This window comes from Gadus macrocephalus, chromosome 18 (assembly GCF_031168955.1).
Source record: "Gadus macrocephalus chromosome 18, ASM3116895v1".
Lineage (NCBI taxonomy): Eukaryota > Metazoa > Chordata > Actinopteri > Gadiformes > Gadidae > Gadus > Gadus macrocephalus.
The window spans coordinates 12,453,147-12,476,168 of NC_082399.1; the positions used below are offsets into that span (position 1 = coordinate 12,453,147).

The window sequence follows — 23,022 nt, forward strand, 5'->3', positions numbered from 1 at the left end:
ATTCAGTTGTTTGACATATTCTATCTGTGGCTTTCTCTGGCGGAAGATTTGACCAAAGTCACTGAGGATTCATTGAAGATGTTATAAAAAGCAACTCTTCTTCATTGCATTTCTCTTCTCTCCCCCCCCCCCCCCCCCCCCCCCCCCCCCCCCCCCCCCCCCCCTCAGGACACACACACACACACACACACACACACACACACACACACAACACACACACACACACACACACACACACACACACAAATACACAAACACACACATCCTGTTTTTGTGTGTGTCCCAATCCGGCATAAAGCACTGATTCAGTCGCACAGCTGCAATCGCTTCCCTCTCTCTCTGTACCGTTTTATCTGCCATCACTTCCCTCTTCTTTCAAACTTGACCGTTTTACCCACATTTTGGTCAATAAATATATCACAGGGAAAGTAAGCCTAATTGATTTGTTTATAATTTAGTTGATTATGTATTCTTGAATATGTCCTGAGATGCTTGCATCATTTCGCGGACCCTTTCATCATTGAATTCATGCATTCAGAATAGAGCATGGGGGTCGTGTGTCTGGTCTGATGCTATTTGTCCTGTGCCAAAATGTAACCTAATTGGCTACTGCCTTTGAAGCCCCTCCTACACCAGTCTGTCGCATGCCGCCGGTGTAGTAATTCCTCCCAGGCACTTGCCAGTGTTTTAAACCGATAAAAAAGCGAGCTTCGTATTACAAATGCACTGCAAAAGGGGACCTTCTCCCATTTAAATCAACGTCAAGTTAGGTTTCTAGTCACTGAGCATTTCTTTACGACGTAGACATGGTGCTGAAGTCGGAAGACGGAGTTGGTGAGTTGCTCGGTTGCTCCAACGTTAGTTGGGTTTAATTGTGTCCTCGGCTGTTAGCAAGGCAGCTAGCCCGACCCTCTGGCTAGACGACCCGCCAGCCCTCCCGCAGAGGACCGGCCCAGGCTAGCACGGGGCTCGGTGGTCCTGGGCTCTTCTTTCTCATCCTTTTCCGCTTCATAGGGGTTTTAACCTCGAATGAATAGGATATGTATTATTTGTTCGACTTACTATCTCTTGGTTTAATGATTCCCATGTGTGGGTACCCGCTGTGTAGCCTGTGTGTGTTCAGGGACTCGACATAAGGACCTTTCAGTTGAAGGGATTGTGCTGGTGGTACCCCTGGGTTTGAAGGGAGGTGAGGGTTCATGTCAGGGCAGCCCGGTTCTCCATGATCAGGTCTCTACGAGGGTCCTTCTGTGATGGACTGGTTCATCTGCTTCTCTGAAACCAAGTGAGCCAGACCGATTCAACTAAAAAAAAATACACATAATGTAGGCATACGATTTTATAACATTTGTGATGGCAATTCTAGTTTTTAAAAACATTCTTGAAATGAAAGAACTCTTTTATGATTCTCGTCGAGGATTTCTAGAGTTTGACCCACACCAGAAAGAGGCGTAAGAAGACAGGGGCGATGTGTGTGTGTTACTACATGATAACAGGACTCCTGATTATAGGATACATGATTATGTTGGCCCTTGGGATGGTACTACTGATGGCAATAGTCCTGAATGGTAAAATCTGACTATTCATCGAAGAATTCTGTGCTCAAACCAACCAACCAACATAAAGAAGTATATATGTAAAAAAAAATACTCTTTCAGATATTTTCGGGGAAATTGCAACGTGTGATTATAAAATGGCACGTGGACCAACATTGTTCATCTTATTTCGTTTTCTTTTGCCTCTTGAACTCTTGTCCCTCGGCCCTGTAGGCCTAACATGGCATCCCGAGGCTGTATGTGATCAGCAGTCACCAAGGATCCCTCCAAAGCCACATGATTAGGCCTATTACATTATGTTCAAGGCTCTTAATGGCTGTCCTAAAGCAAACATTTGCATGGACAAATGCTGCTTTGTCCAACATGTGTTCACTCACAGTGGCAGAACTTAAATGAGCTCTTTTCATCCTTCTCCTCGACCCACCCGAGAACTTAAGGGTCAATTCATCAGCTCTTTTGTCTTCAATTCGCCGCTGCTTTGTTGTGTTTCTGGACATGTTATCATGCTTGTGGTTTTTTCTTGCGTGTGGGCTAATCTTGTGATGCCCAAGTGACCCAAAAACAGTGGGCGGCTGCTAAGGCTGTGTTCACTTACTTGGTAGTGGTATAAGCTCACGACAGGCTTACTGCTCATAGGTGATCCTGAACACGGTGACGGTGTGTTCTCTGCTCCGCTGGTGGCCAGCTCCACGCAATGCCACCATTAATGGAGCTTATGATTTATAGTACATTTTGCCTCAATGATTTGGAAAAGCATTGTTCAACTGGTAATTTCGAAGGTCTGTTTCGTTCTCGTTGGCGCCACCTAGGGTAACTCTCTTAATACTGCAAATGCAGTGGTTTAGATTAGTGGGCCCTATACTAAATCACCATTGTGTCAACTCATTCAGTTATTTTTTTTTAAATATATATATATTTTTAGATTGCCACTAAATAAATATTGACTTGGAGAGTAGTCAGTGAAGTAGAACATTAAAAACATAAACTTAAAACATAGTGGACTTCCAAATGTAAGTCTGACCCCCAGTCATAGTAAAACAGTCGTTGTCAGTTCTCAGCATCACACATCGTCGTAGCAACGTAGAGGATGTGAACCTTGTTGTCTTGTAGGAATTTGGACAGGACTATGCAACAAAGGGCACTATGGGAAAATAAGACATTAAGGAAAATTACCTTTAGTGGCACTTGAGTGGGTTGGTTAATTTATTTTGGCTTTGGACTCTCACTCATATTTCCAAAAAATAACAACTACATTCTAAGAATGATTGCTACTACCTGGAATAGCAACTTCTACCAATGGGTAATTCTTATGTTAGTATACTCTGGTAAATAAAGATGCAATACAATTTGCTTGTTATATGCTTATAAATAGTAAGTATCACAAAATAGTGATGTACCCCTTGCATTAGGACACTATATGTACAAGGAGGGCTGTTCTGTGTGTACCATAGAGCTACACACAGTGATAATGGAAGGAATATAATGCCCTGTTTTTCAGGGGAGTTTGGTGCATACACAAGGGGGTAGTCTGTATGACGTGCAAGGTAGGAGGAGTGGTAGGGAACAGAGGGAAAGGGTTGGAGGTGACACACACACACACACACACACACACACACACACACACACACACACACACACACACACACACACACACACACACACACACACACACACACACACACACACACACACACACACACACACACACACACACACGTTGGGCAGTGGTCTTCCTGACGTTCTCTCTCTCCCTCCCACACATACACACACAAACTCTTCTGCTATAACTGTAGGCTGGCCATACTTCTCCTTCCCTCTTGGCTCTGTCTCTGTGGCAGAGTGTGTGTGTGTTTGGAGGCTTAAGGCTGGGCGGTGCTGGAGGGAGGGGGACCAGCGGGCGGACCTCAGTGTTGGGTGGATGGAGGGGCAGGGCTCCATCACACCGGACCCCAATCCGTGCCAGGACCTTTCACAGCCCAGGCCGCCTACTCAGTTGTCTGGAACAGGATAGACCTGTGGAAAATTGACCGATTGGATACACAATACTGGAGTCTGGGATAGATTTGGAGTAACGTTTTTTTTTTATATATTTATTTTCAGTTTGGATTATCTGCCTTTTGATTCTCTCATTGCTGATGGAAATAGTCGACTGTGAGATTTCAGCATTTGGCTGGTGTGATTTCAGAGTCATGCCCTCATGACTGCCCTCACCCTCCTAGGTGGGTGTGCCGTTGCGTGTGCGTCGCGTGTGCGTCTGTCCTCCTTTTTGACCCTCTAATGACAAACCGCAGACCACACGACGGAACAGCTGATAAAATAGCCCACTCTTTGTTTGGTTGTTTGCCCCGGCCTTTGGGCCGCTGTTGCCTTCACCGTTCCCGTCAGTGGCCTGCGTATGATTTCCTAACGGCTGTCAAGCGTGCAGAGGATGGGGACGGCAGCAGTAGGTGGGAGGGGTGGTGAGGGGGTGAGGGTTACAAGTGAAGGTTAAAAAGACAAGTTTACATCCGTTTGTACTGACCAGCTGCTCTTCAGCGTCACGGTTGTGACTGTGTCCCGTGTCTTGCCAACACGCGCGCACACAAACCCACCCACACTCTGGGTGACCTGTGGACTAGGTAGCCGAGCTTGGACGGGAGTCGTGTAAGTAACGTGTGTGTGTGTGTGTGTGTGTGTGTGTGTGTGTGTGTGTGTGTGTGTGTGTGTGTGTGTGTGTGTGTGTGTGTGTGTGTGTGTGTGTGTGTGTGTGTGTGTGTGTGTGTGTGTGTGACACCTCAATGTGGAGTTATTCTTGTCTCTGACTTTAAAATGGGAGCAGCTCCAGCCTACTTTAGACTTCCTCGCAGGGGGATGTAAATGCGTGCATAGCGATAAAGATCCTTACACTGTAACAACTGCCATATCACATCACACATGCTGGATACGCGTTTCCTTGTATGTAGGAGTAACCATTTTGGATTATTAGTATTTAGACAACATAGTCAAGGGCTGTCTGTCTGCTCGCAGAGTGTAAAGCAGTAATGCTGGGCTGAGATCAGTACCTCGGGGAATAACGGCCCCTCCCTTCATTTGTTCTTAACCTACAATATTTGAATGCCTTTGGCATGGCCTTTTTCTTTATTTATAGAGTGTCGCTTTTGCTTTTATAAGTAAATTATACATGGAGAGAAATGCCACATTCACCATAGCATTGGCATTCAAAATATGTGATGCCTTGGCCGAACCTCCTCTCCCCTTATAACTGACATTTAAACCTTCACTCTGGCTCTTGTTTTAGCCTCCCACTACAGATCTGCTGTCTGCCATGTGGTTCCCCTCTGCACCTCATTGCGTGTGTGTGTGTGTGTGTGTGTGTGTGGGGGGTGTTTATATCCCTTTTTTATGTGGGTGTGAATTTCAAGTGGGGAAGGATGGAGACATTTGTTCTGTTGTTCAGCGCATGCTGTTGAGTTCAGTTATCCAGGGCATAATACCACCGGCCTATACTCGGACAGATGTGGTACTTTGGTTTGAAACTGGCTGTCTATTGCAATGGAGGACTGGTTGGATCAGCTTTTTGTTTGGGTCCAAAGACCAATTCTAAAAGTGTGTGTGTGTGTGTGTGTGTGTGTGTGTGTGTGTGTGTGTGTGTGTGTGTGTGTGTGTGTGTGTGTGTGTGTGTGTGTGTGTGTGTGTGTGTGTGTGTGTGTGTGTGTGTGTGTGTGTGACACATAAAGCGGGATGGATTGGAGTGTCTGGCAGACATGTGGTCCAATCTGATGGATTAGGGGTTGCAGCAGGGCTGTATTAATAACCCTCCCAGCCCAGGCATTCTCTGGTCTGTGTGGGACGCCTCTGTCTGCCTGGTGACTGTTGTCTCCATGTCTTCTTCTCATCTTTTAGTGCCGAATGACCTCAGCCCTGAAGAGAGGCGGGACCTGGAGAGCATCCGACGCAGGAAGCAAGAGCTGATGCAAGACATACAAGTGAGAGACACACACACACACACACACACACACACACACACACACACACACACACACACACACACACACACATACACACAGGAACACACTAGTGTGGTTAGAGGAGTGATCCTCCTGCCTTTGAGCAGTCTATATCTTGTGTCAGGGCTGGAAGCGACAAATGTGACTTTTCCAAGAGGGCTTTTGAATGTTTCTTTATTTAAACATGTTGCAACTATAGTGTGTACCCACCTGACTGACCTGTGGCTTAGTAGTGCCTCGACTGAACCATGAACACCCTAGCCTTGTTCGCAAACGACATTGGGATATTTGCCACGGCCACAAACTTGCCACAACCACGGAAGCCCACCTAAAGCGCCGTGCATTAGGTTGCACATTCTCACCAACGTATCTCGTTAACCCTGCACATCATCGTATTTCATGCAAGGCTTCATACACGTTGGTCACAGATTCTTGTGGGTCTGATGTGCGTCTCTTTGGACCGGTCAATGTAAGGACTGATTTACACGTTATTCACAGCTGCTGATCGCCTGTCTCTAGTGACTTCCAGAAGGTTTGCCTTGGTCGTCGTGTGTGTTTGAGTGTGTGGGTGTGTGCGGGGCCCTCTTCCTGTCCATATTTGCGTGCTGGTTTAGCCACAGCTTATATTTCTCAGCTAAACAAATGCATTATGCAGATAATTCCAAAGCACGACATGTTTCAATGACCCTTCTTTACGTGTGTGCATCCCTGTGCAACCAACATGATTCGTCATATTGTGCGTGTGTAAGCTTTCCTCCAGCTTACTCTTAGGAAGCCTTGTTTTGATTTGTGAGCATTGTCCAACACAAATGTCCATACACTACCCACCATGCCGCATACTGGCTGCATTTGACTAACATCAGGGGTTGTGACTCTTGCTCCTCGCTTTCCTGTCATTTGCCCTACCCTGGAGAATTTTGGGTAATGAGCCATGGAATATTTTCAGTAATGGAGACTCAAGTCCCTGTCATTATAGTTAAGTTTAGAAGGCTGGTTAGTAGCCATGGAAATCTCTGCTGAATGGTCCCAACAAGACTGCTTTAGGCATAAGGCCTCCAAAGGACCTCTAGTGTTTAATACATGATAGTACTTGATTATTATTACCGTACTCAATCATTTATTAAATAAAAATTTGGTCAGACAACGTACGTTTGTACTCTCAGATATTCAAGGTGTTAAGAATCACACTTCTGAAAGCCCCAACCCTTTTTTGGAACCCAAAATCTTTTTTTGTAATATACGTGGTTATATGTCTTGAAGGATCTTCCACGTAGTAATCTATGCCATCGTTTCACTGTTACCAAAGTAAGCCTGTTATTTAGAAAAAAACGGTGTGCGCTCTACTCTGCTCAAAACTCAAGTCCCTTTTTTGGGTTGCATCAAAGTGCGTTTTCAACCTCCTGCCTCAAACTCTCAGCACAAAACACTTTCCAAATCAGTGTTCAAATTTGAGCTGGAAGATTTTCTTTCACAAGCAAATAAATCCTCACACATTGTAGATATAGCCAAATCCTCTCGAAACGCTGTCACTGAGCCTCTCTTCTCACACCTACTAGTCAGGTTGACCCCCTGTTGTTTGGCGCAGTCGCTTTCTCTTACCATTTTTCCTTTGCACACAATATTTCTGACTAAAAGTGTTTCTCTGCACAGTATTTCCGACTAAAACCTAAGCGTCTGAGCTCTCAAAGCCGCTCCACTGAGATGTCCCATTCTGACCTTACCTCCCCTCCCACCCTCCCCGTGTGAAAGCCTGCACACGCAGACGGGACGCAGCCATGACTGGGGGGAATCTGGGTCAGGGGAGGGGGGGGGGGGGATGCCTGGTCCCACCCCCAGCAGCAGGTGCAGCGGCTCTCAGGCCGCATTCATCCCCCTGTCCCAAATACCTCCAGGGGAGAAAGAAAGCCTTGGCTCTCAGAGTCCTCACTGTTGACCACTCGCTGGTCAGCCTGCCTCACTGGGTCAGCTCAGCAGGACGGCTGCTGGGTCACACACACACACACACACACACACACACACACACACACACACACACACACACACACACACACACACACACAGCATCAAACTCTGTGGGGGCTGGCTTAAAGTGGCAGACATCACAAGGAGGCAGCTTGTAATGCAATCTCTTGACATCATTTGTGTCCTCGTGTGCACAGTCCCCCCCCCCCAGCAGTGTTGGCTCTGGGCGATCGCCGTGCATGTTTAACGGTCCTCTCCTCTCTCCCAGCGTCTGAAGGATGAGATTGCAGAGGTGACCTGTGAGATCGAGGACCTGGGACTCACCCAAGAGAGGTAATGTTCTGTACCAACTGGTCAATAAGGCCAGACTAGATCCGCATAAGACCCCACAGGCCTGGAAGCGTTTGGTATCAGCGTGGGCTGATCTTGTGGAGGCGGGGCTGGCGTCCTCGGGCCTTAATGAAAATCCATTCCGTTCTTTCTATGATTTTTATCCACAGAAAGAACATGCAGAGGAATAAACAGATGGCCATGGGCCGTAAGAAGTTCAATATGGACCCAAAGAAGGTGAGCGACAATGGAAAACCCATTTGGACTATGAAGGCTAGTCCCAGTGTCGACCTCAGCTGGATAGCGGCTGTCTTCTCATCCTTCTTGTTTTCCTTTGCCTAGGGGATCAGGTTCTTGATTGACAGCGCCCTCCTGAAGAACACGTGTGATGATATTGCCCAGTTCCTGTACAAGGGGGAGGGGCTTAACAAGACTGCCATAGGAGACTACCTGGGGGAGAGGTGAGCATTGCAACGATGTCCATGGCACACGCTGAGGATTTTGGAGGCCGATTATGGACAGATTATATTTTTGGAGCATCCTCTCCAAAAATGCGGTGGTTTATCGTAATCCCTATCTCCCTACTCTGTTAGCCTGGCATCGCCAGACGAATGGAAAACTGCAATTGGTCTGGGACCTCTCCGTTCATTTGTGATTTCCAAGGGGAATCAACAGACCGTTCTTCATCAGTGGCCCCCATCTTTGTTTGTTTTTAAGTTGCCTCTATGGCACCCTGCACCATCATTGTATTTGTCCTCCTGCCTCATATTAGTGAAACGGTCCTGCTTGGTCCGCCTAGCTCATTCCAGACCAATCTTTTTGTACGTGAGGGGAGTCAGCACTTGTCTGTAGAGCAAACAAAACATGAGCTTGCGGGAATCGTCTGGTAGCCACAGCAATACTCTCTTCATCTCATCAAGATCATAACATGGGAATATCTCCTCATACATGTTTGGATATGTTCAACGGAGGCACAGAGAAGCTGTATGTCCTTTAATCGTGTGTGTGTGTGTGTGTGTGTGTGTGTGTGTGTGTGTGTGTGTGTGTGTGTGTGTGTGTGTGTGTGTGTGTGTGTGTGTGTGTGTGTGTGTGTGTGTGTGTGTGTGTGTGTGTGTGTGTGTGTCTCCCTCCAGAGATGAGTTCAACCTCCAGGTCCTGCATGCCTTCGTGCAGCTCCATGAGTTCACGGACCTCAACCTGGTGCAGGCCCTCAGGCAGTTCCTGTGGAGCTTCCGTCTGCCCGGCGAGGCCCAGAAGATCGACCGCATGATGGAGGCCTTCGCCCAGCGCTACTGCCACTGCAACGCCGGCGTCTTCCAGAGCACCGGTGAGGACCCAAGACCACTAGTAGGTGGTGTTGCAGGCGGTGTAGGGGTCGGCAGTAGCTCAGCAGGTAGAGCGGGTTGACTGGTAACCGGAAGGCCGCTGGTTCGATCCCCTGCTCCCCCTGACGCGCTGCGTGGTTGACGCCGTCGCTGTGTGAATGTGGGAATGAATGGTTGCAAGTCGTGTTGGATAAAAGCGTCAGCGAAATCCCCTAAAGTGCAATGGTGCTTGAGGTGATGGAGAGTGCGGAGGAGGTGGTGAGGGACTCACAGGTGTTCCCCGCTCTGGCCCTTGCAGATACGTGCTACGTGCTGTCGTTCGCTGTGATCATGCTGAACACCAGCCTGCACAACCCCAACGTGAAGGACAAGCCGTCCGTGCAGAGGTTCACCGCCATGAACCGAGGCATCAATGACGGCGGAGACCTCCCAGAAGACCTGCTCAGGGTACGGGGCTTCTTCTAGATATAATCAGACCAGCACCCTGCGTGTTCATCTTTCTATAATTTCCATTTCGGTACACTGCTCAATTCATAGGAGGCTGCTGCCTTTTGCATATGCAGATATCCCCTTGACGAAATGTAAATGATAGCCCATGAAAGGTCATCACCAAACATACTATTTATATTTATAATATAAATAGGCTACATGGTGGGGCTATATCCAAAGGGTCTCTTTAAAACCCTCGACTTATAGACTCCTCGATCATGTCTCTACAGAACCTCTATGACAGCATCAAGAATGAACCCTTCAAGATTCCAGAAGATGACGGGAATGACCTCACTCACACCTTCTTCAACCCTGACCGGGAGGGGTGGCTGCTGAAGCTAGGTGTGTGTGTGTGTGTGTGTGTGTGTGCTCACTCTATGAAGTCCCATCAAGATATGTTAGTTATATATATATATATATATATGACTTCTTTATTGTGACTCTCTCTGTTTCGCTTGTTTTTCATGGGATGGTCTCACCAGGAGGTATGTACGAGCTTTAAAAAAAAAAAAAAAAGCTTTGCAAACACCATCTTCACGTGACGCTTTTGAGCTTTGCTTTGCTGTCCCTCATGCGCGCTGTTGCGGCGATATCTGCTTCCGTTTCGCCTAACTTCCCATTTTCATTTGCACAAACAAAAAAGGTCATTTGTATTTTTGTTGCATCTACCAAAGGCCTCTTGGCCCTATGCTGTGTGTCCCTAAGCATCTGGCCTTTCATGTTTTGAGATGCCTCCGTGTCAGCCAATAAGCTTCTTAACATTGCTTCTGCTCCGCTCCATGCCTGGCCATTCACCCCCCCCCTCCCCCACCCCGGACATCAAGCATGCCTGCTTTCAAGTGACTGTCGTCATGACTTCAACTACATTAATGAAGCCGGCTTGACCAAATGTTCCGCAGTGTTTTTTGAACTTTTTCCCCAAGTCCCTCGCTCACATGTCCTCTGACCAACCAGGGGGACGCGTGAAGACCTGGAAAAGACGCTGGTTCATTCTCACCGACAACTGCCTCTACTACTTTGAATACACCACAGTGAGTAGGGCCAACTCAATGGCAAAGAACGAGCAAGGCACCGGCGTCCAGGAGACGGGGCCCGCACCGTGCTCCCTGTATTCTCACCGTGATGACGTTCCCTCTGTCGTCCTCCTAGGATAAGGAACCCAGAGGGATCATTCCCCTGGAGAACCTCAGCATCAGAGAGGTGGAAGACTCAAAGAAACCGGTAAGCTTTTAAAGTACTGCATCTTAAACTGTTAATAAAGTAAAGGCGGATCGTTGTTTTTACTTCGTGGCCAATCTTTTGTGCACCCTCCATTCTCTATTCCCAGAACTGTTTTGAGCTCTACATCCCGGACCAGAAGGACCAGGTGATCAAGGCCTGCAAGACGGAGGCCGACGGCCGCGTCGTCGAGGGCAACCACACCTTCTACCGCATCTCGGCCCCCACGACCGAGGAGAAGGACGAGTGGATCACCAGCATCAAGTGAGCCCCTCCCCACCCCCCCTCACATCCCACCTCCTGCTCCAAAGCTGTCCCTGCCTGTCCTAATCCCACCCTTACTCAACTTTAGGGCTCAAAACTTGAATCTTCGGTTTTCCGTGGCTTTTTCCTATAATGTCCATCTGTCTGTACTGGCATACATATTATCTGACCTTATGCTTTCCTTTTACATTTCTCTTTCATTGTCTTATTTTGTTAAATTGTGTTTTAGAAGACTTTTTTAAATGTGTTGTGTGTTCCTGCCTATACACAGCACACTGACTGGTCGTTGTGTTTAAAGGGTGCAGTTTAAACAGACGTGCCCTGGCTCATCACTCTGTCCACCGTGTCTCCGTCTCCCTATAGAGCGGCCATCAGCAAGGATCCCTTTTACGAGATGCTGGCGGCCCGGAAAAAGAAGGTGTCTTCCCTCAAGGGGCTGTAGCTCCTGCGTCGGAGCGACCACTGGTCTGTCCGTCCGTCCCATGCTGTGGACAGTGTGGACAATGAGGACCTATATGCCCACAGGGCCATTTTGGACGAGGGACACTGTCCTGTGGGGTTCATAACAGGAACACTATACCTATACAGGGGTTAACCGTTGGACCTAGCCTAGAGACCGAGAGGAACGGCCTTTCCGGCACCATTATCTGCTCCCTCGCTCTCGCTCTATCGCTCTCATGCTAACTCTTTCTCTTTCTTCTAAAACACATAAACAAGCAGATCCCTAGAGCAAACTCCCTCCTCAAGCGTAATTGTTACTTTTTCTGTCGAGACACAGAATGATCTACAATCAAAGCACTTCCGGCCGACTTACACCTCCCTCTGCTCCTCTAACATACAAATTAGAGGACAAAAATAATTTTGATATTTTGCTATTTAAGTGATACTGTAGTTGAGCTCAACAGGAATTCCGCCCAATCCATTTCATGGTGTCACAAAATGGCAGTTGTCATTTCTTTGATGGGACATTTTTTATACTATTCTTTCTAAGCCTTTCCTCATATTCAAATACAATTTATTTGAAAGCAAGGGCGACAAAATGCTGGACATTTAGGTTATCCTACTATATTTCATATCTTTGAACTACATAAAAAAAAGATCATACTTTGTAAATAAAGTGTTTACATTATTTAAATAAGAATGTCCTGATTTACCTTTTCCCAATTTCAACATAAGAATATTTTGTTTGTAGTGGCAAGTTCTGCACTGTTTATGCAAATGAAGGAACTTGTTAGATAGTAAAATATTTATTTACAACGATTTATTGTAAGTTATTGTTTTACATTTTGTTTCAATAAAGTGATATAAGATTGGACCTTTGTTTGATATACTTGTCCCGTTTGTTGTTGGGTCCGTTCAACAGTATCATGAGCCCCAGGATCCCACAGACAGGCCATTCATTAAACTGCTAAACGAGTAGCTTATGACTGGATGACCAATTTTTGTTCGGGCATTTCTCAAGTATAGCCTTCTCTGCTGCCATCTTCTGGCAACAATAAAATATGTATCGACATTTAAGATTGGTCTTCCTGTTCCTCCAAATCTCGTGAATACTGGTCGCGCGAGATAATCCAAAGCGAAACTAAAGTCGTAGACATTGGGGTACTTGCCTCCTCCTTTTATTCGAATATACATTCCTGTAATTTATTATAGGATAAACAATTTAAGTCGACGAAAATGAAATGGAAGACGTATGGATGTGTCCTTCTCTTGGACATTATGTTCTGGCTGATACTCTTTGCCGAACTGGTGTTGCTTCAGTTCCCAAGTTGTGGTGGATTGCCTGGTTTGTGGGCTTTTGCAGTATTAAAAATTATACTAATTAACACATGGACCGTTTATATTGACGACAAACCCACACCTGTGGTGAACAGGTTCGTGACTCTCGTGTGCCTATTGCTTCCTGTCTTTGAAAGTGTTAGAACTCTAGTTGGGTTTTCTACTTTTAACGGAAGTCCAGTCCCTACGCTTGGTATGATCGTATTGGCCCAGATCTCCTCCATCATAGCATGTGCGTTTTGGGAGATGGATTTGACCCATGGGCAGAAGAAGAAAGGAGGTCAAAATCTCGGCTCAACGGCGGTGCTGAAGAGGGTGCTGAAATACTTCATGCCGGACCGCCTCTACCTTGTGTTTGCCTTCTTCTTCCTCATCCTCGGCGTGGCTTGTAAATTTAACAACATTGTATCAACAATATTATACAATATAAGTTTAATATTATATGTACGTTTTACAATTTTATATTTGATTGTTTGATAATTTAATTCTTGAATAATTTAAAATTCTGCATTTGGACAATATGAGAAGCGATGGACGGCTCAGACTTTTGACAAATGACAGGATTATGTAGCCCATTTAAATAATAATCCTTAATCTGTGTGTCTTTTTCCCGATAGGTGATGCATACATCCCGTTGTATCAGGGAAGAGTCATTGATATGCTGCGAGGTCAGCTCTATCAAACACACTTTCTGAAGAACCTTGGATGGCTAGCCCTTTTTTCTCTTGGAAGGTATGCTTGTTAGTTGTTTCCCTTGTGCAGATTTACCCTTCCTTAAAGAATACATAGGCCGTAGCTACTTTATTGTTGTCCCAGTATTTCTGCATTCATCAGTACCTGTCTTTCTTCTTTTGCTCTAGCCCTCTGTTCGCTGCGCTGAGAGGAGGCACGTTTATGTGGATCTTGTCCAGGCTGAACCAGAGGGTCAAGAGACTGCTGTACAGCAATCTGCTGCAGCAGGAGATACAGTTCTTTGAGGACAACAAGCCTGGTGATACAGACACTAATAATACCTGTTGTGTGTGAGCAGACGCGTGTGTCTGTGTGTGTGTGACGTGTGTGTGTAGTAGTGTGTGTAGTTCTGGGGTATGTCTATTTCTTGGTGTACTTACCCCTGGCTTACTTTCATAGTGAATTTCATTTAATCGTCACATTCCTTAGTTAGGACTAATCATTGTGCGTCAACTTCACTGACTCTCTCTCCGTCTCCCTCTGTCTCCCTCCCGCCACTCTCTAACTCTCCCACTCTCTCCTTCCCTCCCTCCCCACTCATCCCCCCCCCACTCATCCCTCTCTCAGGAAGCCTGGCCTCCCGTCTGCATTCGGACGTGGACAAGATGGGTAAAACCGTGGCGCTGAACTGTAACCTGTTGGTACGCAGCACCATCAAGGGCGTCCTCATGCTGCAGCTGATGGTCAGGCTGTCCTGGCAGCTCACCCTGCTCACCGTGGTGGAGATGCGTCTCCTGAGCCTCATTCAGAGCCAGTACAGCGTGTACAGCAAGGTAGGAAGTAACAGATATGAGAACCATAAGAACCAATAGAACTGTCATGCATGCAGGCCTGATGTAAATATATTCATAGAGCCACAGTGATGTTGAGTACATTTGTGAGAGAGTTGGAAAGCTTGGCCAAATCCCATTTCATACACTTACGATGATGATGGACAAAGCACTAAAGGCTTTGTTCTGGGCTTTGTTCTGGGCTTTGTTCTGGGCTTTGTTCTGGGCTTTGTTCTGGGCTTTGCTTCATAAGAAGAGAAAGTGTGTGCAATAAACTGAAGACCAATATTGTATTTCTTAGGAGCATACGCTGAATTCAGATAGAGGTCATTAAGGAGCAGGCAGACCTACAGGTATACCGGGGATTGAACCCAGAACCTCTGGAGGTCGATTGTGCCTCACGGTCTCAGTGTTCCTCATGGCGGGTCTCACAGGAAATGAAGGAGGAGCTGCAGGACTGCCAGGCGGAGAACAACCGGCTGGCCACCCAGACTCTGGGCAGCATCAGGGTGGTCCGCAGCTGCGGGGCGGAGCCCTACGAGGCGGGGGTCTACGGCCGGGCGCTGGACCAGATGAGAGACCTCAAGACACGCATGGGACTCTACAGCGCCACCTTCCTCCTGCTGCGAAGGGTGAGGAGGGCGGCTGGGGGAAGGGGGTTCAATAAAAACTCTCTTCTTAGTGGATGAGTCTGAGGGTCAGATTGGGACGGATTATCTGTCTTATCAAACCTTGTTCTGTATTTTATTTTAAGGGTTGCACTGTTCAAATAATTTGGAGGGCTGCATTTTAAAATTAATAATTTATTTGGTCTACAAAAGAATGAAGGTATTTTTTTTTTAATAATTTAAATATTTCTTGGACAGCCCTAGGAGAGAGAGAAACCAAATTCATGAATATTACCTGACTACTACCAGAAAGTGAAATGCGAAGAAGACGCTCTAAATGAATCCCTTGTCCCCTGTCCTCCTCTAGCTGCTGAACGTGGGGATCAAGGTGCTCATCCTGGTCCAGGGCCGCTCCCTGATCTCCTCTGGTCAGATCACCGTGGGCGACCTGCTCGCCTTCTTCCTGTACCAGGGACCTCTCTCAGCAAGCATACGGGTGAGAGTCGGCCGCAATCCTACCAATGGCTGGCCGTTGCTGTACGCTCTCAACTCCTTTCATGTGGAGGCCTTGGGTGCCATAAATTAAACTAGGTGTAAAACGAGGTGAACTTCAGGGCGGCGCTCAGACCTGGTTGTCAAAAACGTTCTCAATATTACACAACGTGCAGCGTCATTCAAAATCTACAGTTGGAACACTTCCGGAGCTCTCTGAAGGTTGGACAGAAAACATCACTGGACTTCTTTCCACCGTTGAGCAATAGAAAAATAATCTTGAAACCACCTCTAATAACCGAACGCTACTCTGGAAGCTGCAGGCAGATGGAGATTTTTGCTTTACGTTAGCGGCGATATACTCAACGCAGACCCCATTAGACAACGAGGGCCATAAGAATATGAGGGCCATGAGACTATGAGGACTATGAAGCCATGAGAATATCAAGGCCATGAGACTATGAGGGCCATAAGACTATTGGAGCCATGAGACTATGAGGGCTATGAGGCCATGAGACTGAGGGCCATGGGACTATGAGGGCCATGAGACTGGGGCCATGACACTATGAGGCCATGAGACCATGGGAGCCATGAGACCATAGGAGCCATGAGACCATAGGAGCCATGAGACTATGGGGCCATGAGACTATAAGGGCCATAAGACCATGGGAGCCATGAGACCATGGGAGCCATGAGACTATGGGGCCATGAGACTATGAGGGCCATGAGACTGAGGGCCATGAGACTATGAGGGCTATGAGGCCATGATAGTATGAGGGCCATACAAATTAAGATCGCGCTGAACAGGACATGCCCAACGCAGGTCATCCTATAAGGGCCACGAGACTATGGGGGCCATAAAACCATGGAAGCCATGAGACTGAGGGCCATAAGACTATGAGGGCCATGAGACTATGAGGGCTATGAGGCCATGATAGTATGAGGGCTATGAGACTATGAGGGCCATGAGACTATGGGGCCATGAGACTATGAGGGCCATGAGACTAAGGGCCATAAGACCATGGGAGCCATGAGACTATGGGAGCCATGAGACCATGGGAGCCATGAGACCATAGGAGCCATGAGACTATGGGGCCATGAGACTATAAGGGCCATAAGACCATAGGAGCCATGAGACTATGGGGCCATGAGACTATAAGGGCCATAAGACCATGGGAGCCATGAGACTATGGGGCCTTGTGACTACGAGGGCCATGAGACTGAGGGCCATAAGACTATAAGGGCCATGACACTATGGGGGCCATAAAACCATGGAAGCCATGAGACTATGGGGCCATGAGACTATGTGGGATTTGGATTTGGGTCTCATTCACAGTTTAGTCCGTCTTGAGACAAAATGGAAGTCATTCTAAAGGGTTCTGGTTGTTCCAGGAGTTCCTTTATGCCACTGGAGAGTTCGAGAGCACCGCCGGAGTCATCACCAAAGTGTTGGGTTACTTGGACCGAACGCCCAACGCCAAACCGGCAGGACGGCTGGCCCCCGAGGCACTGGCGGGCGGAATCAGCTTCCAGAACGTGACCTTTGCCTATCCGAGCACCCCTGATAAACCCGTACTCAAGGTGAGCATCTGTTTGGGGACTGGACTGTTTCACATACAGATGGTAATAATAAAATCATTTAAACGATAATTGAATTGTAGTTTTCAGACTAAACAAACCAGGCTCAAAAGAGCTGCAAACTATTAAACGGGAATATATGTCTTTATATATATATATATATACCTCATATAATTTCGGACCAAGGTTGCGATGTCTACTATCAACGGTGTGGTTGTGTAATGGTGTATTGGTGTAGTGGAGGCAGGATGGTATAGCGGCTACTCTGTCTCCCAGTAAAGGTACAGTAAAGGGTTCCCCAGTGTTCGAAGGCTATGGGCATACTAGATTCCTAACCCCCGCCTGCCTCTTTTATGACAGTATCTAAATAGTTTATTTTCCCAACGATGGCAGCTTTGGATAAAAAGCATTAAACACAATATGGTCGTTTACAGTACACCAACTCTCTCTTTGCAATAGTCCCTCTCTCTGGAAGTACGCCCGGGGAAGATGACGGCTCTCGTGGGTCCCTCTGGCGGAGGGAAGACGTCCTGCGTCAGCCTCCTGAAGAGGCTGTATGAACCTCAGGACGGACAGATCCTGCTGGACGGACAGCCGCTGCACAGCTACCAACACAAATACCTCCACCAGAAGGTAGTCCCTGGGTTCAGTTCCTGAGAGACAAGGGATATTTAGACTCCAAACAAACTCAAGCACATTTCTACTCAAGCACATTTATTTTCTCATGCAAAATTAAATACTTACTACAAAGGACTTCTTAGTAAGAGCCCACCGAGAACTTTTCAGGAAACTAATTATTTTGCAAAGAACACATAATGGTGTATGACATGCTCTTAAATAATCTCTTGCTTCGTTATAGTAGATTCCCTTGTATATTACTTTGTATTGCTGTTTTGTGCAGGTGACCCTGGTGCCCCAGAACCCGGTCCTGTTCTCAGGCTCGCTGGGGTCCAACATCGGGTACGGGCTGGAGAACTGCACCCTGGGAATGTTGCAGGAGGCAGCGAGGAGAGCGAGCGCCGACGGCTTCATCGCGTCGCTGGAGCAGAATTACGACACAGGTCGGCCGCCGCCCCACTCCTGGTGTTTTGTTTGTTTTTGGCCCATTTTTTTTTCATTCTCGAACCTCTATACACACTGCAATAGTTATACATTGTCAAATTCAACGTATAATATGAAGAAATATATATATATATATTTATACCACGGTCTGCGGGAATACTCGATTCTGATTGGATGCAGGGTGTGCATTAACTCCTGATATACGGACACCTGGACAAGTAGTTCCGTCAAATTGTCTGTTTACCGTTCTCAATTAATGCGCTAGCTGGCGTATCGTCTCTAAAATAGTAGTAACCATAGCAACGGGAAACAAAACAAAGCTCAGTGGACTATAATACCTCCCGCTACCTCCCGTTCTAAAGTCGTAGCTATGGTCCGTCCTAATTACTGGAGGAGTGAACAACGTTTCCGTTGCATGAGAACCCAACGGGCGTGTAATGGTGGTTCCGGGTATTAGTCTGACCCTCAGGCGTAACCAGGGAAACAAATGTATGTTTTGTGGAAAACTTTATATTCAGATTGTAAAACGCATGAAAATATAAATTAATGGTCTTAATTTGGTCACCGTTGGTAAGTGACCGTGGTATAAGCGGGATAATGCCCTTCGAGGTGTCCATTATCAGGAATTAATGGACTTCGCGGAGGCAACCGTCCTCCGCTTCGCGTCGGACGGTTCACGCCTCCACGTCGTCCATTAATTCCTGATAATGGACACCTCGTCGGGCATTATCCCTTACATATATATATATATATATAATGAAACAATGATTATATTTATTTTCAAGACACTCAAAGTTATTTTAGTGTGTGTGTGTGTGTGTGTGTGTGTGTGTGTGGGTGGGTGGGTGGGTGGGTGGGTGGGAATATGAATCCTCATCCAAATAAATAAACGAACAACAGAAACTCATAAAGCTCACAAAAGGAATGGTCACAGGAAACGCACAACAAAGTGTCGGAAGTGTCATTCTCACAAAAAAAGAACCAAAATTAACGGATGTGTTGTCTCCCTCTCTAGACGTGGGGGAGTGTGGCGTGAAGCTGGGGGCGGGGCAGAGGCAGTGCGTGGCCATCGCCAGAGCTCTGGTCCGGACGCCCCGGGTCATCATCCTGGACGAGGCCACCAGCAGCCTGGACGCAGACGTGCAGCACGCCGTACGTCACCCAAACCCTGACTGCTTCTTCTCTGTAGGCCCCATGTCCGGGGGCCGGTGGACGTTCTCAGGGGCCGTGGAGTCCACGGGCCCCGAGAACGTGTTTGAAGCGGACCCGAAAGGCTGCAGTGATTTGGCCGAGTAAATAGTGTTCGGCTCACCCTCCAGTCCTGGAGGTTGCCGGTTCGAGCCCCTACTGCGTGGCGGTGTGGCGTCCATACGGCGTAACACATGCAACACCTTAGATTAAAAACAGCATGATAAAACCCGACACATTAATCCAACTGGATTGTGGGATGTTCTGGAAGGTTGCTGCCTATAAACTCCAAGGTTCTCAGCCTGCGTGCGTGTGTGTGTGTGTGTGTGTGTGTGTGTGTGTGTGTGTGTGTGTGTGTGTGTGTGTGTGTGTGTGTGTGTGTGTGTGTGTGTGTGTGTGTGTGTGTGTGTGTGTGTGTGTGTGTGTGTGTGTGCCAGGTGGCGAGGCAGCTGCGGGGGCAGGGTGTGACCCTACTGGTGGTGGCCCATCAGCTGAGGACGGTGGAGGAGGCGGACCACATCGTGTTCATGGAGGGCGGGGCCATCGTGGAGCAGGGCACGCACCTGGAGCTCATGGCCAGTGAAGCACGCTACTACCGCAGCTATCAGGCTCTGTTTTAGAGGCTCAATGCCTCTTCTGCACTTTCTATTTTTAAAAATGTTTTATTGATTTTATTTCCCTCCTGTTATGTTCCGGGTCAAAGTGACCCGTTTTAAAGTTTGAAGATCTAGGAAAAATAGTTAAAAGTATTTTTTCAGTATGAAACTTCTTCTGCTTGCCTTAATTAGTGTAATCAACATATAATATGAAAATAGTTAATCTCACATATTTGCAACCACCCCCTGCATGTTTATATCACATAGATACTGTTCGGGTCAATTTGACCCAGCAGTAAAACTGGAGGTAAAAAGGTGTCAGAAATGTCAGACTAATTCTTTCTTTACAACTGTGAGACATATCAACAAGTGGACACTCAACAGGGGAGGGTCAAAACATATCAAATATTCTCTGCATTACACTCTGTCAGGCAGACACAATGAGCAGCAGAAGCAAATGGATGACAGTCCAGGAGGCTCGGGACTTCATCACTGATCATGACAGTGAAATAGAGGAGGATGTGTCTGAAGACGAAGACGATCTTGAGCTAAATTCAGATTCTAATTAATCTGATTTTGAACCAGATGAGGGAATTGCTATTCGTATTCCTCCTAGCAAGACATTCATGTCAAAACATTGTGAAATACAGTGGTATTCATCCCCTAATATGAGTCAGGCGAAACTGTCTGCAGAAAACATAATAAAGACAGTGCCAGGGCCCACTAGGATGGCAGTGACGCGTGTGACTGACATCAAGTCAGCTTTTGAGCTGGTCATGCCAAATTCAATACAGAAAATCATTCTGGAAATGACTAATCTATGAGGGAGACGTGTTTTTCGGGAGAAGTGGAAGGAGCTGGACAAAACACATTTAGATGCGTATTTGGGGCTCCTCATCCTGGCTGGGGTCTATAAGTCCAAGGATGAATCGACAGCCAGTCTGTGGGATGCAGAGACAGGCAGGGCTATATTTCGAGCCACAATGTCTCTGGAGACTTTTCACATATTCTCCAGAGTAATCAGATATGATAATCGAGAGACAAAGGCTGGTAAACGGGAGAAAGACAAGCTGGCAGCTGTTTGGACATTGTGGGACAAGTGGGTAGAGCAACTTTCACTACTCTATAACCCAGGCCCTAATATCACAGTTGATGGAAGGTATAATAATAATAATAATAATAATAATAATAATACATTTAATTTAGAGGCGCCTTTCAGGCCTAACCCATAATAAAGTGGTGAAACATAAAAAAGTTTGAACAAATATCTTTTTTTTTAATGAAAAAAACGAGTGAATTATCCTAATTGAACCATTACCTCTTAGAGGTAAGGAACACTATTGCACTAAATATTGATAGAATAGTTACTAATGGAGTTAGTAATGACATGTTCACACTGCTTGTTAGGATTTTTTGGGTTTAGGACATCTTTTGGATAATAAACATGCACCGGGTCAAATTGACCCGGGAACACCATTGCTGTTCCTGACAAATGAACATAACAGGAGGGTTAAGGATTTCTTTGTGTTTGTCATTTTTTAATTCATAATATATGATGTATTTTTTTTACATTAAAGGCACCCAGTGCAACTTTCGAGGCTTAAAAATGAACATTCAATTTCTAGTATTTTTTACACGTAGTAAGTTTCAATAACTCCATACCATTACATACCGACATTTGATGAGACGTCGTTGTGTGGTGAGAACTGATACAAAATCGATAAAAACAACAATGCCGCCATTTTCTTTATTTTTTGTAACCTACAATAAATAAAGCAGGCTTCCAGTCAATGGAAAAATGGCTTCTCCCCACCGGCGATTGTTGTTGTTTACGATTTTCTATCAGTTCTCACCACACAACGACGTCTCATCTTTGCTCCTTGAATGTCGATATGTAATGGTATGGAGTTATTGAAACTTACTACGTGTAAAAAAGACTAGAAATTGAATGTTTATTTTTCATTGAATGTTTACATAAAGTTGCACTGGGTGCCTTTAAAAAAACTATACTATAAACTTATTGAACGGCATCTGCCGACTCCTACAGAGCCTGTGCAGTCAGATACTCACATACATTTGGGTGTTAGTTGGGCACAGTGGTGGCTGGCGATCAAACATGTTGGTGGGGCACAGTAATAGACACAACCCTGCATATACAGACCTACTTCATGGCCATTCCACCAGCCATTGCTATTTGACCCATTGTTGTTATTCTGATATTGAGACAAATCATGATCACTGTCCTATAGCGTCCATTTTTTGTGAGTCTCAATGTCTACTTCAAATGCAGTTAGAAATATGGGACAGTGGCTTCATTTTGTTTATATGCTACAGGCCGAAAGACTAAATTAATATGTGACTTACTTGCTCCTTTTAAGTATAACATTGCTTGGGGAGTCCAATTCCTCCACTGTAAAGGGAAAGTGCTTAAAACTCTCTGCTAGTTAGCGATCTATCTCCTCTCTACATGTAGTTGTGGTGCCCGAATGCTGCTGAGGGAGGTAGCCTATTTGATTGATTCGCTGAATTGTCCAATCATGTGGTGATAACAAAATAGAAAAGCGATACCAGCGATGGCCTTGGGCGCACACAGGTGCGACCCGAGGGCGAATTTTCTTGCGCCAATGAAAAGCTGTCTCTGCTTGATAGAAAGCTAAAAGTTAGCAAGCTTACATTGACTTCAACGTGGCCGGCGCTCCTGACTTGGAGGAGGGATTTATTTTGAATGACCAATAACTAGCCTAGCCCAAATAAGTGACGTTCAGACGCATTTAAATGGTTGCTGGCAGTGAGAAGCATGTCACACAATTAATCGAGGATAAACGCTATGCATTTATTTTATTGATTTCGTAATGATAATAGTTTATTAATAGTTGGCAGATATATTCAAGTGAATATTTCACGGAAGGGTGGCGCCCTAGCGCCCCCTATTGACCCACCGCCACTGGTCGTGAGAGTTGCTGGTGTTGTATTTCCTCGGACAAACGGATGAACTAAATGTTTGCAATGAGTTTCGGCTTTGGATATGGATAAACGGGGATTGAAAGAAGACACGCTGTTGATGGACGGAGGGGTCGAGGAGGACGA

At 46.3% G+C, this 23,022-nt stretch overlaps 2 protein-coding genes across 3 annotated transcripts; both read left to right on the forward strand.

The window, feature by feature from the left end:
• The first annotated feature begins 621 nt into the window (after positions 1-621).
• Positions 622-12,445, forward strand: LOC132446208 (cytohesin-1). Of its 2 annotated transcripts, none has more exons than XM_060036371.1 (12): positions 622-834; positions 5,439-5,521; positions 7,773-7,837; positions 8,005-8,071; positions 8,177-8,295; positions 8,968-9,161; positions 9,458-9,606; positions 9,879-9,990; positions 10,603-10,679; positions 10,798-10,869; positions 10,976-11,130; positions 11,494-12,445. In XM_060036371.1, exons 1-12 carry the CDS (start codon positions 807-809, stop codon positions 11,570-11,572), a joined length of 1,200 nt encoding a protein of 399 aa, XP_059892354.1. In that variant the 5' UTR covers positions 622-806; the 3' UTR covers positions 11,573-12,445. The 2 variants fall into 2 exon arrangements, with proteins under 2 accessions (XP_059892354.1, XP_059892355.1); XM_060036372.1 differs by lacking the exon at positions 622-834 and adding an exon at positions 3,270-4,199 and having other exon boundaries at positions 9,879-9,991; positions 10,601-10,679.
• Positions 12,446-12,691: 246 nt separating this feature from the next.
• On the forward strand, positions 12,692-19,991 carry tap2t (transporter associated with antigen processing, subunit type t, teleost specific). The gene is made up of 11 exons (XM_060036522.1): positions 12,692-13,297; positions 13,527-13,641; positions 13,770-13,900; positions 14,209-14,414; positions 14,846-15,043; positions 15,387-15,515; positions 16,904-17,092; positions 17,549-17,722; positions 17,991-18,150; positions 19,167-19,303; positions 19,777-19,991. The coding sequence occupies exons 1-11, from the start codon at positions 12,808-12,810 to the stop codon at positions 19,957-19,959; spliced, it is 2,112 nt and encodes a 703-aa protein (XP_059892505.1). The 5' UTR covers positions 12,692-12,807; the 3' UTR covers positions 19,960-19,991.
• Positions 19,992-23,022: the final 3,031 nt, after the last annotated feature.

What these genes read in the sequence shown, in the direction of transcription:
- LOC132446208 (XM_060036371.1), top strand. Translation starts at nt 807, where the DNA reads ATGGTGCTGAAGTCGGAAGACGGAGTTG. An exon ending in GGAGACTACCTGGGGGAGAG is followed by an intron (nt 8,296 to 8,967) that starts GTGAGCATTGCA and finishes GTCTCCCTCCAG; the next exon opens with AGATGAGTTCAACCTCCAGG. An exon ending in ACTACTTTGAATACACCACA is followed by an intron (nt 10,680 to 10,797) that starts GTGAGTAGGGCC and finishes TCGTCCTCCTAG; the next exon opens with GATAAGGAACCCAGAGGGAT.
- tap2t (XM_060036522.1), top strand. Translation starts at nt 12,808, where the DNA reads ATGAAATGGAAGACGTATGGATGTGTCCTTCTCTTGGACATTATGTTC. An exon ending in CTGATAAACCCGTACTCAAG is followed by an intron (nt 17,093 to 17,548) that starts GTGAGCATCTGT and finishes TCTTTGCAATAG; the next exon opens with TCCCTCTCTCTGGAAGTACG. An exon ending in ACGCAGACGTGCAGCACGCC is followed by an intron (nt 19,304 to 19,776) that starts GTACGTCACCCA and finishes TGTGTGTGCCAG; the next exon opens with GTGGCGAGGCAGCTGCGGGG.